The following is a 17,812-nucleotide window of genomic DNA, read 5'->3' on the forward strand; positions in this document are numbered from 1 at the left end:
CATACGCACACATAAGTTCAAAGGCGCTGTAATTGTAAAGTTGTCGGTAAACAGTACAGAAACAAAGTATTCCTTTTAAAGAAATAATTGGCATGTGATATGAACTATCAGTATAATGAAATAAGTTTATGTTATGCCGAAACTACAACATGCATCAAATAGCATAATTTGGAATGTTTTGTTGTTATCCGAATACACATGTAACTTTACTTTTATAGTAGGCAAGACTAGAGAACTTCCCGATTAAATTTGTTTAAGCATTTAAGTATGATTGAATAATTAGTTTACTTTATAAAAAGTTAAATCTCAGAAAAAATGCATCAAAATATGAAATTTTTAATTTACACAAAGCTGTCACTGCATAACGTTAGTTAACAAAGTAGTGCGAATCGTAATGTGTGCACAAATAGTAGAATTCACCGAATGCCTGATACTATACATGCAAACTTCATTCATAGATAGATCATAATTATTTTAGAAGTATGAACCCTTTAAATTCTGAGATAAAAAGTCAGGGCTATACATATGTATACGTAATACAACGTACAAATTTAGTGGTTAAAAGCAGAGGGCTAGAGTCGGTGGAATCTCTGATAATCTTAAGGCTTTCACGTTTTCGTTGGAAACACGTGCAAATGGTCCACGTATTGTAGTCCTTTTTTAAAGGACAGCAACTTGTTTTTCCTGCAATGTCGCTACCTTCATAACCCGAATGAATCACCAAAGAAAGCATTTTATTGTTTAAATATACATGTATATACAAACATAAATACACTATATTAAAACAATAATCACAGTTACACAGTATCACTGTAGAGTACATATAGACGTGAAACAAATGATTTTTAAATGCTTCAAATGAACAGTGTTATTATATTTTACATGCTATTTGACGTGATATCTTGTTTTGTTAAACAGAAATGATGTCAAAAGAAAATTTATTCTCATGGAATTTAAAATAAAAAAGATGACGTTGCAGGACGTCACGGAGCAGCCAGATGTGACAGCATTATAGGTTCCTTTTGGAAAACACCGACACAAATAACATAAAACAAGGTTGCAAAAATTATCTCCAAGGATTTTTATGGTGGCATATTTCTGCCACCACTTGTTAGATAGTTATTTCGACTTGTCTGATCTTGATGTCTACTGGTGAGATAATTACATGTATGTTGACTTGTCAAATCCTTATGTCGACTTGTCTCTTATTCGCTTTTTTTTTAAATTCAACACTACCATGCCCAATTTGTGCCATCCAGTTGACATAATGTTTTCTGAGAAGTCGACATATAAGGATCGAAATAGTCATCTTTCAAATGGACTTCATTATTTGACAAGTTGACATAATAATCTATCAAATCGACATAATTATTTGACAAGACGACATAACATCTGACAAGTCAACATCATTATCTAGCAAGTTAACTTGTGAAATGAATGATAAGAAGATGGGTGAATAAGGCGTGTAACCTGCCCATATGAGGATAGATAAGATACTATAAAAATCAATACATGAACAAATCTCATGATTTCTTTCTAAATTATTAGAAACAATGTATGTTTACCATAACATCGATTTATAACCTTTAAATATGTTAAATATTTGGAATAGGTTGATTTAAACTGTAGTAAGTGTGTCAAAAACTCCAAATAGTGTCATTTTTAGAACTTCAATGCCTTCTCTTTTGTAGAGTGGGTCTGGGCTCCATAATTTTGTCATAGTCTATATAAGGTTTAAAGGGAATCAAACCGATTTCAATCAACAAAAACGTGGAGAGATGACCCACTATACTTTAAAAATGTCATTTTGTATCCATACAATTGAACATTTTAGAGAAATACTCCAAGTCCGTAAATTTGTGATTGAAGTAGCATTTAGAATTTAACAAAGAAATTTATTGTGACTGAAATGGCTCAGTGGTTAAAGCACCAGACATTAGGTAACATTATAGTGCTAGGGTTTTTAGGTTGTGGGTTCGATACCACCAAAATATTCGAATTTCTTTTTTTTCTTATCGTTTGTTAAAATATTCAAAACTGAATATAGTTTAAAATTGTACTTTTGTAAACTTGTAGTATAACATCATCTAGTATATTTAGTAAAAAAAAAATTAATTTGAAATTTTTTTACGACAAAACCAAATGGGCATTTTCGCTGTCTTGTTCCCCCATCTTCTTTCTTCAAACTTATGACAATTTTGTTTCTTCTGTCAGATAATTTTGTTAACTTGTCAGATCTTTATGGCGACTTGTCAGATAATTATGTTAACTTGTTAGATCTTTATGTCAGACTTAATGATATGGCAGTTAATGACACTAACACGCTTTGACAACAAAATATTGAGTTTCTAGTCAATATGACTACATTCCGACAAGTCAACATAATATCTGACAAATTGACATAAATATCTGACAAGTCGACATAATTATCTGAAAAGAGGTGGTGACAGATCTATGCCAACATAAATTAATTAAAGGAATTAGTTAATTCATCGGTAGTTGAACGCAGTAATAAAAATGAAAACATCAAAGCTGACTAAATTTCACATGGCAAAGAGGCATTTATTCTGCCAAGAGAAAAACACAAGAGTACAGAAATGATTTTTTGAAATGACAACTACGCGTTTGATCGTTGCGTACTGACATTTTAAATTTATCGTATGATGTTTTCCATGTTTACAATGATTGATTCATGAGTACAAAATTTGGGGGAAAAAACATCTTTTAATCAAATGCAATGAAACAAATGATTTTTATATAAATGTATGTGCATCAAATAATGTGTTTGGTGATAATCAGCAGAGCGCAAAATAGTTAACGCGTTTTATTGGCCCTGGTATAGGACTACATAATTTTTTTTAAACAATCAGATATCTTAGTGAAAGATGGACTGCAAGAGATGAGAGAGATAACTGCTACAACAAAATTCTTATTTGAACGGATAGAATTTGTACAACTGATAAGCAATCACATCGTCGAAAACTTATAGTTAATTACGCGTCGTTCCTCTCTCCATCACCCGTGGGTCTGTATAAACGACGCTCGTAATAAAGCACGCAAGTTGATTCGTGGCTCATATTACTCCCCAAGTACATTGGTGCATTTTAGCTTCATTCACGTTGTTCATTGTATCTTTTTAATTCCATAGTCTTAAATTTGTATAGACGCATTTTATATTATAACTCACCAAACAAATGCTATCAATGCCATTTGTTAAAATTCTTTAAACTCTAAAATCAAATCGCTGCATTCGATGAAAATATGAATTTAAGTTTCCTTGCCTGATTTTTATCTGAACTGCAAAGTCCATAAAAATGAATAGGACAAATGTAACTTTCAATAAAATGGACAAATTGGTGTATCATGATACATAAGTTTACATGTGACGATGACCATTTAATGGTTGCGCGTCTTTACAGCCAAGATGTTAGAAACCACATCACTTAAAGAGCACGAACGAAAACCACAGACCCTAGATACACCTTCATATGGTCAATCTTACGCGATTTATTTTTTTAACGATAGGTTATTTTAATTACATGTAGTTATGAAGACGTTCACCTGCAGTAAGTAAAGAGAGAAAAATAAAAGCATAAAAAATATAGAGTACTTTCATTTTTAAAAAACTATATATATTTTCATGTACAGGCTATAAAAAGATATTTATAAAACGCATTTGTACAAAAAGATACAAATAAAGAGCTATAATATTGCACAACAAAAACACATTCATCCGTGAGAGAATTTGGCACTTTTTTAGTCTTATTATGCATTTGAATGAAAAATTGCATGACTTTAGATTCATTTCGTTGATGATGAATATAATCAATAAAATTATTGTCTCTAGTATTTTGGCCTCGGTATTGAGTATTTTACGTTGCTCATTGGCTGTTGGTGCCATGTGCCATTTGGCGCCATTTCGTTATACCCTGGATACCATCGTCTGCCATAAAACGGACTGCCCATGTCGCTGTCATTCTCATAATGAAGTCGCCCGTTATGATGAAAGTCGTCCTGAAAATTAAAAAACAAAAATTCTTTAAAATCTTTCAAAGGAATCTTTGGATAAAAGAGGCGATAATTCGTTGTAGAAAAGCACAAATTTCTGAATGAATATACTCTATACAAGAGAGTGTCAATAGCCTTACCGGGGTGATAGCAGGATTGTCGATGCCATATCGACTCCTGTCTTTTTCTTTCCTCTGGTTTTTACAAATACATAGCACCAAAATCCCCGCTGTTGTGACAAGGAGACAAACGGACCCCACTACAGCACCGATTATGATCAGCACTGAAATAACAAATCGCATTGATATCTTATATATATTTTTCAATTGGTGTGTCATTTTTAAATCGATTACAAATGTTTGGTTTTTTTCATTTCCAAAGATGTTTCAAAGTTTTGATCGATAAAAAATGTCTTACTTTGCGTATCGTATTCAGAGACGGATTTGCTATAAAAAAAAATAAAATAAATGATAACAAAAATCATACGTACACATGTATGTCATATAAACAAAATTGATATTTTCATTCGAAATCAATTTTTTAAAATTTTTTGCGTACCGACAGTATGGGCCGGAACTGCCCTCGATACACTTATATCCTGACCCACAGGAACTGGAGGATTCCAAAACTTCACAACCTGTTGTAGCGCTGCTTATATTTACTGGAAGAGAAAGGTACGTTATGATAACTATGATTTTTTCTCGGTCTTGATGATTCGAAAATATGACCACAAAACAAGTCAAGTTCGGGCACACCGACAACACTATCCATACTAAAGTTAACTTTTTTCCTAATTTGGGTTTTATTTTCTTTGAAAATATAAACTTTTTATATTCGTAATAATCAAAACTTCACAAACATGTTTTTTTATCTTAATTCTAGCTATAGGTTCCTTTAACTTTTAATACAAGTATAATATATATGATGTGTATAACTCTAAATATTCAAGTTGATACACACAACTTTGTCCATATATCTGCAAGGGAATGTTCATGTAATGCCAAAACTCGAATTTTTTCATTACAAATACATATGTATATAAATATATATATTGTGGTTCAGAAATACAAATAGTTTGCAGAATTGCAGCCGTTCTGTTGACGATTGCATCAATTTATTTCTTGTAATGTTAATACTACTATTAAATACCGTTTGTTCCCGACGAATCGACAAAAGCTGCAGACGACACCGGTGCTGCTTGTCCGTCATACGTCACATTCTCCGTACCGGAAACGAGGTCTTTGGCAACAGACACGACATCCGAAGCCGAAGCAGGTTCCTCATCAGTGATTACATCATAATCAACAATCAAGCTTCCACTTCTGTCAAATTTATTCATATTTCAATTTAATGACACTTCTTTAAATAACTTGATATATTAGTAATTAATGATAGATATATAAGTTCGAACATATTACTCTTCATGCGTCTCTTTACAAAAAAGGAATTTCGATATTAAAAGGAAGTACTTGTAATTGCTTATGTGATAAAATAATTGTTAAGACCTTGTATGATATGAAGTTTCCAATAAAATGCTAATGCCATTTCATCATACCTTACTCTTTTGACTCGGCATCGTTTGAATCTACTACCGAGTCTCCTCCGATAAAGTTCTGTAAGCTTGAAATAGATGAATAAACTATTAGGTACTCTAGAATTGGTAAATTGGTATTTTTCAAAGTGCTCAAAGAGGATTTCTCTGCATTTCACTCATTACCAATTATTCAATGAAAAAAAAAGTTTTTAAAAATTATTTTTACATAAATAATTATATTTTCCTAAATACTTATATAAAGAACTTCTAAATGAGATTAATGAAATTTATAAATGTCTTTGACAATCCAGCACTCTTAAAGACATTCCACACTGATTGGTTAATATGATAAGTACATGTACTTACTGCAGTTTCCGCCCTTATCATCACAATTGAGTACTGGGCACTAATTGTCAGGTCCTCTGTGATAACAATCACTAATCTGATCACAAATATGAACCGTATCTCATTAGTTCCAATAACAGTCGCAGTTGTCGTAACTGGAACCGTAGATGTAGTGGTTGATGGTAAGGTGGTAGTGGTTATTGCTGCAGTGGTTGTAACTGACGCAGTGGACGTAATGGTTGTTGATGGTTCATTGGTAGTTGTTGTTGGTTCTGTGATAGTTGTGGTTGGTTCTGTAGTAGTTGTTGTTTGCTCTGTTGTAGTTTCTTTGGTAGTTATTGGTTCCGTGGTGGTAGTTGTTGATTCTCTGCTTAGTGTTGTTAATTTTGTAGAGGTTGTGTCTGTATTAATGGTACTTGTTGTTGGTTCTGTGGTTGTTGTTGGATCTGTGGTTGTTGTTGGTACTGTGGTTGTTGTTGGATCTGTGGTTGTTGTTGGTACTGTGGTTGTTGTTGGATCTGTGGTTGTTGTTGGTACTGTGGTTGTTGTTGTTGGTTCTGTGGTTGCTGATGATTCTGCTGTAGTGAGCTCCATGGTTCTTGTTGCAGGCTGTAAGGTTGTTGTTTCTTGCACTGTGGCTGTTACTGGTCCTGGGGTAGTTGTTGTTTGTTCTGTGGTAGTTGTTGTTATAATGGTAGTTGTGGTTGTTTGTTCTGATGTAGTGGTAGTTGGTTCTATGGTAGTTGTTATGGGCTCTGTGGTAGTTGTTTTGGGCTCTGTGGTAGTTGTTGTGGGCTCTGTGGTAGTTGTTGTTGGCTCTGTTTTAGTTGTTGTGGGCTCTGTGGTAGTTGTTGTGGGCTCTGTGGTAGTTGTTGTGGGCTCTGTGGCAGTTGTTGTGGGCTCTGTGGTAGTTGTTGTGGGCTCTGTGGTAGTTGTTGTTGGAATGGCTGTAGTTGTTGTTGGCATAGTGGTAGTTGTTGTTGGAATAGTGGTAGTTGTTGTGGGCTCTGTGGTAGTTGTTGTTGGAATGGTTGTAGTTGTTGTGGGCTCTGTGGTAGTTGTTGTGGGCTCTGTGGTAGTTGTAGTTGGAATGGTTGTAGTTGTTGTTGGCATAGTGGTAGTTGATGGTGGCTCTGTGGTAGTTGTTGTGGGCTCTGTGGTAGTTGTTGTGGGCTCTGTGGTAGTTGTGGTGGGCTCTGTGGTAGTTGTGGTGGGCTCTGTGGTAGTTGTGGTGGGCTCTGTGGTAGTTGTTGTGGGCTCTGTGGTAGTTGTTGTGGGATCTGTGGTAGTTGTTGTTGGAATGGTTGTAGTTGTTGTTGGAATAGTGGTACTTGTTGTGGGCTCTGTGGTAGTTGTTGTGGGCTCTGTGGTAGTTGTTGTGGGCTCTGTGGTAGTTGTTGTGGGCTCTGTGGTAGTTGTTGTTGGAATGGTTGTAGTTGTTGTTGGCATAGTGGTAGTTGTTGTTGGCTCTAAGGTTGTTGTTACTTGCACTGTGGTTGTTGGTTGTTGTGAAATTGTTGTAGTTGTTTGTTGCTCTGTAGTAGAAGTTGCAATTGTTGAAGTAGAAAGTATTGTTGTTGTTTTGCACAAATTTGGTGTCTCAGTTGTTGTCACTGGCACTGCTGTTGTGCCAGTATAACAGGTTCCACAACATAAATCTTGATTTGCTGCACAGTGGCCGCTGGTACAACCCGAGGCTTGGTCACCATACAAACAACCTGAAAAAATAACAGATCAGATATAAGCAGAGTTCTTTTCGTTCTCGTTTCTTTATTATCATTCGTCCTTTATGATGCATCTGTTTACCTTGTCTTCCGGTGTAAAATTTGGCACAGGTTTGACAACATTCATCACTGACGAAGTAGCATATGTGCGGCTCGTTGGAGACCTGTGAGCAGGTTTTCCCAGCGTTGTTAAAAGTTATCACTTCACCACTTCTGTCACCATATAAACACGATTCTGGAAATAAATTGTTCACAGAATATTAAAGAAGGCTGTATGACCAGCAAATTACCCAACATATCTACCTTGAATTATTTCTTGTCTCCGTCTTAACAGCTTAAGATATAGTCAAAAATGGTCACAACCATCCAGTCTTTTCAATGTGTACATAATATCGTATATGCATTGCATAATCATATCAACAATAATCAATAGCATGCTAAGTTCGACAAATCGTTGACTTTATATATTTATTCAATCTAAGGTAGAGTAATTTTTCCCGTCTTTTATTATAACACATACCGTCCCCAGAGGGCGCACAGTCGTCGTCCGTACATACTCCCGACACACACCACTAAAACGAAACATTCATGGACTAATGTTAGTTTGTTTGGTTCGTACTCATTGTAATATATGTTTCGGTGTTTTGTGCAGCAACTGATTAGAACACAACAGATAAGCAAACTTACTTAATCTTGGTAATTTGTTTTTCTGATATACTAGTAAACCCTTTGTGTGTGAAGAATAAAAAGGATTCACTCGAACTTTTCCTTGCCAAAAGTTTCAGATTAAGTTAAACATATGTTTAAAACAAATTAATGAAATCAAACATTCGATAATAGACTGTGCATTTTAAAATCGATGGTTGTGTTCGTATCATTTTATAAATGGCAAAATATTGTTTGTTGGTACTAATACCGTTATTTCAGTTCTCTTGGAATGTGCTATGGAAGCATAATTCAGGAATTCAACCAAACGTAAAATATGTTAACAAAAGTAATTTGAAAATGAAGGATCTGATATTTTTGATAACGTTAACATATTTCACTCCTAGATATTACCTGGACCTTTAAAGTACATTATTACCCCTTGAAGGTGTGTTTCAATGTAAAGGTAATATAATAATTTATTGTTCATCATAAAATTATTATCAATATTTACAAAAATACACATGCAAAACATAGGTAAATTTTAAAAAATTGCCATTATTTAGTTTGGACTTTATATAAATATATTCATTATATATTCCATAAATATATACCTTTCTGTTTCCACACTGAAGACCGTCCGCCCCCGCGGCCGACTCACACTGCCCACTTCCGTCTGTTTTGTGACACCACAAAGTGGTACATATGGACGTGTAATTGTTTTTATAAGGAAACTGTGGAGATACGGTACATTATAATTATCACATAAAAATATACATTCATAAATTATTTATCGTTCTCAATCTCAATTTCTGAATTGTTCTTATCTTGTTTATTATTTTTCATTTGCTTTTTATATTTGTATTATATGATCTCCATACATAAACATGTATGGAGACCATATAATACAAATAGAAAAAAGTCATCAAACTTTCTTAGTTTTAGAGTAGAAACTTCTGAATAATCTCACCATGCAAAATGAAGATGCTGGCCCTACTATATGTCTACACATGGCATCTGCATCATACACTTGGCCAGGTAAACTTGTGTATTGGTTTAAAGCTGTCGGGTCAAATCCTGCATTTAGTGTCGTCATACAGTTTCCGCTACTCCCGCTGTTTCAAAAACCGAATACATGTTAAGTATATATTGTATATATATAATATATATTGTATATATATTGTAAGTATGTTCTTTTGAAGGTTTTCACATGTATATGTATACATTTATACGAATGACCCGATTACCTGTTTAAGGACGAAATGTAGGCTGTGAAATAGCCCGTTGAGCAAGTTGAGAATTTCCAAGGATTCGTGTTATCTACTATAGAGGACGATGCGGCCATTATAAAGGCATCCGAGCTGCTACAGGCATTCCCTGTACCATCGTGTTCGGCGCTCAGGCTGACAAATAGAAAACACCAAATTATTTATATTTCATTATCATTGATAAATACACGCGGTCAAGAAGTCATCTAAACAGTTATTAATATACATGTATAATAATGGTTTTACAAACCTGTGTCCGAGTTCATGAGCCGCTACTGTCAGGATGACGAAGTTGAAATGGTCCTCCACGATGGACACACTCTGGGTAGTACACACCGCCCCGACCCAGGCCAGGCCGGCGTTACTGCTGGACCCTGAACTCGTGAAGTCGTACCTGTGGCGACAAAACAACGGTTATTATGATACCAACTCCAGCCGGTGACCGGCCCATTAGAGAATATGTAAAAGACCGAGAGAAAAAATTCATGTAAATGTATACCTACTGTGGTAATATGATTGAAACGCCTTTAATTTATATCAATGATATTTGAGTTTTTGTTTTGAGGTTTTAATTTCGTTGTCTAAAAAAAATCATAAATAAAGGCGTTTGATTATTTTAACTTTGTCCACATTGTTGAACTGTTGAAAATCACGTGAAATTGAATCTACAATGTATTTAAAAATTTTACCTTGAAAACATCATTGCGTGATCGTTGCTGGGAAGGCTCCCCGCATTGCTGTTAACCCAGCTTGTGACGTCATTAAGAACGGTCGAGGCCTCAACTTTAGGTGTAGGTACTGAAGAATCTTTGTTGTTTTCCGTGAAGGTCGATTTTGAAGGTGTCTAAAAAACATTCAATTCAAAATTGTGTAGTTGAGAAAATTAAAACTGTTGTTTTTGAAAGATTGAAAATTATTGATTCGTGATAACGATTGCTTCAGACTTCTATACTTTCTTCAAGAAACGACTTTGTGACGATTATTCTGATGATTTTTTATTTCGTTACATTTCGAAAGATATTGTATTCTTCGACTTTTATGCTTTTCTTCAATATCAGCGCTGTGTAATAATAGTGGTTTATTGGGTTTGAAGGCAAAGTCTTCATTAAAGCATTCAAAAGCTCACTACATGTATATTTTGATTTCAATGGTTTTCCGATTTCTTTCTTAATGCCCAGTTGCATTAATGGAAAAAATATGTCCCCATATATCACTCTTTTAATACGTGTTTATTCAGCCTTGCATTCTTATTGAAGTCAAACAAAGTAACAATTTTGTTATTAATTACATTTTAGAAACCCTTTATACAAAAGAGAGCTGTGGCAGAACTCAGTGTCGGCTAAGGAATACAAGTCATAGAGTACGGGCGTTTGCCTGTCATTGGCCTTTTCTCTCTCCTATACCTTTACATGAGTATTCCCATTATATTTTTCGCCATTGAAATTCTAGCACATTTCAAAAATTTTTGAACATTAAATCTTAAATTGAATAAAAATGTATAACTTTTCTTTTACCAATGTCATGCATGCCAAGGGCAACACCAATGAAGAAAGCCCAAAAATAGTAAGAAATTCTTTTTTTTTTTAAAGGATTGATTTTTATTTGAAACAAAGCTGTGCAAATAAATACTGAAATTTTAAAATTAGTTCCATGCAAAAAAAAAATATATTGAAAATAATAATTCATAACGATACTTACATCTGCTATATAGATTCCAGCAAAAACAACGGATATTGTGTATGAGGAGGTCTGTATGTTCTTGTATCGTACATCCATCTGTAAACACATGGGGCGCTTATTTCAATGCAGACACTTAATGCACTAATGTCTAAATATAATATTGATTGATTTAATATTAATAGTAATTAAAAGTTTGACCAAAAAAAACCCAGATTTACATGTTTTTTCTCAGTATCACTGATCAAAAGTAATCAAATTTCAACTTTATATTTATCACATGTATAAAATAAAAATCGTCAAAATTTCTTTTTGTATCAACTTTTGGCAAACTAGTTCACATTTATAATGTAAGTTATGAAATATCTTTACATTATAATCTTTTATTCAAGGCAATATTAGCTCTATGCGAGTTACCCCATTGATGACCCAGGCGTAGTACTGCCGGATGTTGGCTTTTGCTTCCGCATCCCTCTCACCGGAAGTCGTCTTTGTACTTTGCGTGTACCAGCTAGAGACAAAAAATACATTTCATGTAGTAGATAACGTGTATACCAACCCCCATCATTGTATCGATCAATGATTTACAATACTAGCTTTACTTTAACGTTATTTACAGCTGAATTAAAGCAATTAGTTGTCGGAAATTGTGGCTTGCCGTTTATATACATGTAACAGTAAAATAATTCAAAAGGTCCATACACTTTTATTGGTGATGCTTATTTAGAACTTCAAATAATTGTAATTTTGTCCCGAAATTTACTTACATTCGCAAAATATTTCGGTTTATGGGTGATATTAAAGATAGCAATGCAGGTTATTTTGAAGAACGTGTCAATTTGACATAAATTTATACACCCCCAACTTATAGTGTTACTCGAATAAATTTGGATTAAAATACTTGTGTTAATGTATATGTATTCATTTCGCCATGATATTAGATATATAGTTAAATGTTAAAGGTAATCATATTTTAGCACGCTATATCGTTTTCTTCTCTTTAAATATTATCTTGTTTAATCTGTAACGTATTTGACACTATATACAGCAGCATACCGACAATGACATCATCTAGTAGAGATAACGATGTATCAGCTTTCGTCCTGTATTATGGTACTCATTTACTTCATTCTTTTCTTTTCTTTCACATTATTTAAAATACGTAATAAGAGTGGCACCATGTAATAAAGGCAAGAGATTTGAAATTCTCTTTTCTGTGTGTATATATATAAGAAAAGTTTTGATGGCCAAATATCCTTAGGAAACAATAGAAGCCGCTGTTAAATGAACCCGTTTATGTACATGTATCATTTTTAAAATTCGTAACAAAAGCGAGATAATTTGCGTTGATTCTTAGGTTTATGAAAAAAAGCCGTGTAAAATACTCACTAATTGTACTCACTAATTATACACAGAGAAATCCACGACCAACAGTGTTTCTATCTTGTACTCAGGTACGGCTCTTTTTCGCCTCACAAGAGCTTCGGGTACAGGGGCCCCCGGCGGGGTGGCTTTATATCGCCTCTGTGTTTTATCTGCACAAATATGAACAACATATCAGCGTAATTACATGCTAAGTACCGTATTAATAGTTATATCAACAGCATATATAATTTTAAGCTTTAACGTCATTTTATGAGCTTACCAATTGGTATGCTATCATTGTAGGCGATATTTGTGTGTTTGGCCATCAGAATTTTAAACACCCCAGAACTTTCCGGATTACAATTTTTCTCCTTTGGTTCCAGAAAATATTCGTTGGATCTATCTTCAAAACTTCCAAACTAAAATTCACGAGAGATTCTTTGTTGGATAACAAAATGTGTAACATGGTAGATTCTTTATCTTAAATGCATTTATATACTCTAATTCATTTATTATGTTGCATTCTCTTTATACATACCATGCACAGTGCGTTGTCTGTGGTTTCGACGTAAAAAGCGGCAAATTTACTTTCGTCTTGATAGAAAAACACATTCTGTCAAAATATATCAAGTCATTAGAATTATTTTAAAGCCACGTAGTTATTTCTATTTCTTATAACTCAGATAGAGAAATTCATTTCCAATGCATGTCAGCAAACTCACGAAAATCTTATAAACGATAAATACACAGGAAGAAGTTATCCATTTGTAAAAAATAATTTCACTGAAGATATACACTGTATATATGAAACTTTTATATGAATTAATGTATTTAAAAGAATACTGCATTTTTCATATACTAGTACTTTGCATTCAACAAGTGAACGCGTGTGATATACGTTTTGTGTTTACCATATAAATAAAGTTTAGGTGTGATGTGGAGAAAGTACATTAATTACTAACACTTTTGTCCTGTATATACTGTCGCACTATCTCTCCTCTGTCATTGGCAGCAAAGACAGGAACATTCGCTGACAGTTCATCCATTCTTTTTAAATGAAGGTCCACTTGTCCGTTATTGAAAGGGAAGGTGACCTCTATTGTTTTGGCGGGAATGGACACGCCATCTGCAGAACGCCGCAAGCGCTCGCCATCTTCTTTTAAATTGACGGTTACCTCACCTGAAAACAATGAGTAATTGAGGATTCCAATGACAGGAAATAGGATGACTGTCGGATAGGTGCCTACACCTATCTCACCGTGCGTAATTAGGGGTGTCATTTGAATTTATTTTGTTCGTGAACATGACCGCAGTCCGGAGTCGCTCGTGTGATTGCATTTTTCCGAGAAACAAATGTCTGAGTCATTCAAAAATCCAATTTTCTTTCTTTTAGAACGTTATGTTTAATTGACCTAACTTATTTTCGTTTTTATAGAAATATACACTATATACAGTGTATACTATGATAATACTTCAGCGTATTATCAGGTTAGTATAATTATACGTCCCTGTTTCATATTTAAAAACAAACAAACAAAAAATTAGCTGGTTTTTTTTTAGAATACATACCGATATTGAATCTTCAAAAATGAACAGACAGATCATGAATCGTTTAACTAAGTAAAGATCTTTAAACTACCATAACTTGACCGATTCAAATACACCCGTAGTTCTGCCGCAGGCGAGCTCAGGACAATGAAGTCTTCAATGAAGCTGTCGAAATGTTTGAAAAGATCTGGGGACGACATATGTACACAGAATTATCGCATCTATGTTAGGTCTTTATAGGTATAATTATACACATTGTGTACATGTATGTATACTGGGTTGAGCCGTGATTGTTATCGTTATGTACGTTTCTGTGTATAGGTACATGTAAATGTCCATTACTCAAGTCAGTATGTTACGAGGGGTTCTTCTAGACGTACATGTATATTAATAAAAGTATGGCCGTGAATCAATTGTTTAACAGCAAAGCCAATGGACGAACGTGTTAATTTCTAAAGAGCACGACATCCACATGCTTCATAAATTCAAAATTTGAATAATGAGAGAATTGTGAGAGTAAATGTTTTGGAATGATTTTTATGACCACTGATTGCTATCGCTGCCAGCTTTTTGGGTCTGTTCCGTGCGATGACATTGCAAATTAATCCCGCACCTGACCCGAGAAACGTTTTTATGTTGTTGAATAAAATATTAAAGCTTTCAATGATATACAGATTTTTGATCCCAGACCTATGGCGGTGATTATGGATCAGCACAGCCTCCAAAATCTTCTATATAATATTTTTTTTGATAAAGATATCCCAGAAAATGTTAAGTTTAATAATGTTTTATGACAGGATGGATTGAAATTCCCCATTCGAGATCAGTTTTCTTTTATGAATGTGAAAAGCGATGATCAAGCATAAATCCAGCGGAAAGACTTGTTAATCCTCGTTAAGTATACGGGTGCCATATATCTCTATTAAAAAATTCATAGTGCGTTACGAGGCCTGGTGGATTTTATGAATTAACGCTGTCAGTATTTATCAGCAGCCTGTGTCCTGATTCCAGCATAATTTGTAAATTAACATGCATCTATTCCAGATCCACAGTTTAATATATTTCCTATTAAACTTCGTGTTAATTTGAAACTATTTACATGTATGGTAGATCGCTGGCTTATGTTACAGAACAATTCAATTATAGATCTCTACAGGAGGGGAAAAAATCAATATTGTAAAATAACAGTAGGAAGCCACCCGGTTTGAACTGCTTCATGTTAAACACAGAGCTGAATAAGTGCAGACTTACCCATATATTCTCCTTCCATGTCCAATGGGAGAGGCAGTGATAACCCATAGGAACGGCGCATAGTCCCAATTAGAAGACACATACTCATTAAGAATTTAAAACACATTTTTGTTAAATGCATAATGTAGAGCAAAAAAAAAAAGGAAAGATCGATTTCCCTAACCAGAGGTCAGATCACAGAAAGCAGCACGGTGTAACACAAAAAATGGTTCCAGTTAAGAAAATATTAAAATATCTCGGCCTTTTTTTCTCTCTGACTTCTCTCAATGAGTGTTATAGATCGCGGCCGGGTGGTCAGACTGTCTACCATTAATGTATAACAGCGGGTATTTATACCTTCTATAAATAAAAGTTTAAATTTCCGATATACAGAGGGACGTAATACAAACGATCAACTTATCGTCCATTGAGAAAGAAACAAACTATAAAAATGAGAATACTACGTAAACAATTCTTCGAACGTTTACAAAAGAATGAATCCCTAGTAGTAAGAGGCTTATTATGTACACAACGTGGCCGAGCGACACGATTTAAACTTCATTTACGGGTATGCATCACTGAACGATGACTCGGTCAATTCAAAAGTAAAAATAAAAGAACTGCGATTTCTCTGGTCACGAACCGGGTACGGTTTCTCAACTTTGCGCAATAGTTTGTAATGGGGTCTGAGGAAAAAGTTAAAGGGTACTCATGCTGCTGGTAGAAGGCTTTAATGTTTATCAGAATCGACGTGTTTTGGGGTATTTCGATGGCCATTACTGAAATAGATGGGTCGTTATCAGCTGCTAATTGTTATCACAACTAGCTGAAATGGCGAAAAACAGGAATGCGACACAAAATGATTATTAATGCATGTCGTAGAAATGTTGTCTGGATGTTTATAATTACACCTGTTAAACCTCTTATTAGCTTAGCCAGTCAATGGTTAGAAGGCCGATATTGTTTGGAACTTTTTTATGCTTACAAAAATCTCAACAACATTATCTTGGACAGTAAAACTTTATCGAAATTCATCAGACATAAAATGTCTTTCTATTTTAAATTTATAAGCACATTGGCCTTAGATTTCGGGATACAATTGTAAAAAAAAATCTTTGTATAGAGATATTTCAACTCTATGTCTAAGGACAGTTTAAAAAGTTGGTTTTTATTCCAGACATGCATTAGATATATCACGAAACAAAAATTACTTTTTTTATTTCATTTCAAGTTGATGTTATTTATGATTAAAAATTTGAAGGATTTTGTGTGAAGTTGAAATTAATTTCCAAAATTATTTCTTTTCGATGCTAAATGTGAAATATAAATAATTGTTCAAAAGTATCAAGTTGTAGAAATATTTTCTCATGTTGCAAAATAAATAAAAACGAGAAGTATATCCAGATAAGTTATTCTCCTTAGAAAAAATTATGATACAACAATCAAATACTTTCATTAAACATGAACATATCTAAAAATGCGATTTAAAATGTTTAGGTTCCAGACAAAATAAACGAGACGAAATAAAAGTAAATTAAAAATATATGATATAAATGCGTAAAAAGTAAGTAAAAGGTACGTAGATGAATTTGCGAATATCTCCCGAAATGTTACACAACACGGCGCACCCTTTCCCAGTGTTCTAAATTTTGAATTAACATAAACCAAAAGGTAAAAAAAGGAAACAAAATCATAACGCCCCTTATCTATATTTAAAAATCCGCTTCAACTTTATCTGAGTCAGATTCAGTTAATTGTGTCAGCAAACATGCTTCGAAGGAAATAGTACGTCAGATTATTTTTTTAAACAATTAAAGGAACAAGACATTCTCATGTGATTTTTATTTAAATGTACTGGGCTCTATATGCGCATGAATGTAAACAAAATTCAATGAATTCGTGGACTTCGGATTTATTTATATATAAATCGATAATGGGGAATGTATGCTTCTTTGTTAACTGAATATAATGTTTCACGTAGGCTTTTAGGACGTTTATGCAAGTGTATACTAATATACATAGGCTATCAGTACTTTAGAAATATGGTATAGAAAATCAAAAACGTTTGTACACTTACGACAAAATTCAAATAAAAGACAGATGCTCAAAACTAAAAACACAATATGCTACAGATTGAAAACCAAACGAGTGTGTAACAAATCCGTAGCCACAATATCGACATTGTAGACTCTGATCAATTCTACTAGTCTGTACTAGGCTATAACAATTATAGACTCGATATTTTGTGCTTTAATATCGATATTAAATAGGAAGAGAATTGTCTTTTGTTTTTGATAAAATGTACATGTAATATTTTTTTTAAAAATTGAACCAAACTTAATATTTCATTATCAAATGGGAACATTTTTCTATCAAAGTTAATTAATTAATCATCGGTAAATTTAAGTCTTTAAAATTCGAAATTTGAAAAGGAATGAATATGAACTTTGTTATCGTCAAGCTTCACA

General features: G+C 33.8%; 1 protein-coding gene across 1 annotated transcript; it reads right to left on the reverse strand.

The window, feature by feature from the left end:
* Positions 1–3,591: 3,591 nt before the first annotated feature.
* On the reverse strand, positions 3,592–15,855 carry LOC128193189 (mucin-5AC-like). The gene is made up of 21 exons (XM_052866513.1): positions 15,366–15,855; positions 13,529–13,746; positions 13,105–13,179; positions 12,847–12,985; positions 12,604–12,736; positions 11,619–11,712; positions 11,223–11,300; positions 10,214–10,368; positions 9,775–9,918; positions 9,504–9,659; positions 9,227–9,371; positions 8,871–8,990; positions 8,132–8,183; positions 7,694–7,846; positions 5,909–7,605; positions 5,564–5,628; positions 5,158–5,330; positions 4,567–4,669; positions 4,426–4,454; positions 4,149–4,291; positions 3,592–4,014 (listed from the first exon to the last, which is right to left on the reverse strand). Exons 1-21 carry the CDS (start codon positions 15,484–15,486, stop codon positions 3,844–3,846), a joined length of 4,164 nt encoding a protein of 1,387 aa, XP_052722473.1. The 5' UTR covers positions 15,487–15,855; the 3' UTR covers positions 3,592–3,843.
* Positions 15,856–17,812: the final 1,957 nt, after the last annotated feature.

The sequence above is a fragment of the Crassostrea angulata genome, chromosome 7 (genome assembly GCF_025612915.1).
Source record: "Crassostrea angulata isolate pt1a10 chromosome 7, ASM2561291v2, whole genome shotgun sequence".
NCBI classification, from domain to species: Eukaryota; Metazoa; Mollusca; class Bivalvia; order Ostreida; family Ostreidae; genus Magallana; species Magallana angulata.

Excerpts from the sequence above, each read along its gene's own strand:
- LOC128193189 (XM_052866513.1), bottom strand. The coding sequence starts at position 15,486 with ATGCATTTAACAAAAATGTGTTTTAAATTCTTAATGAGTATGTGTCTT. Across the intron at positions 13,180-13,528 it reads AGTATATACAGGACAAAAGT|AATGTGTTTTTCTATCAAGA; the intron begins GTTAGTAATTAA and ends ATATTTTGACAG. Across the intron at positions 4,292-4,425 it reads CTCTGAATACGATACGCAAA|TGCTGATCATAATCGGTGCT; the intron begins GTAAGACATTTT and ends TTGTTATTTCAG.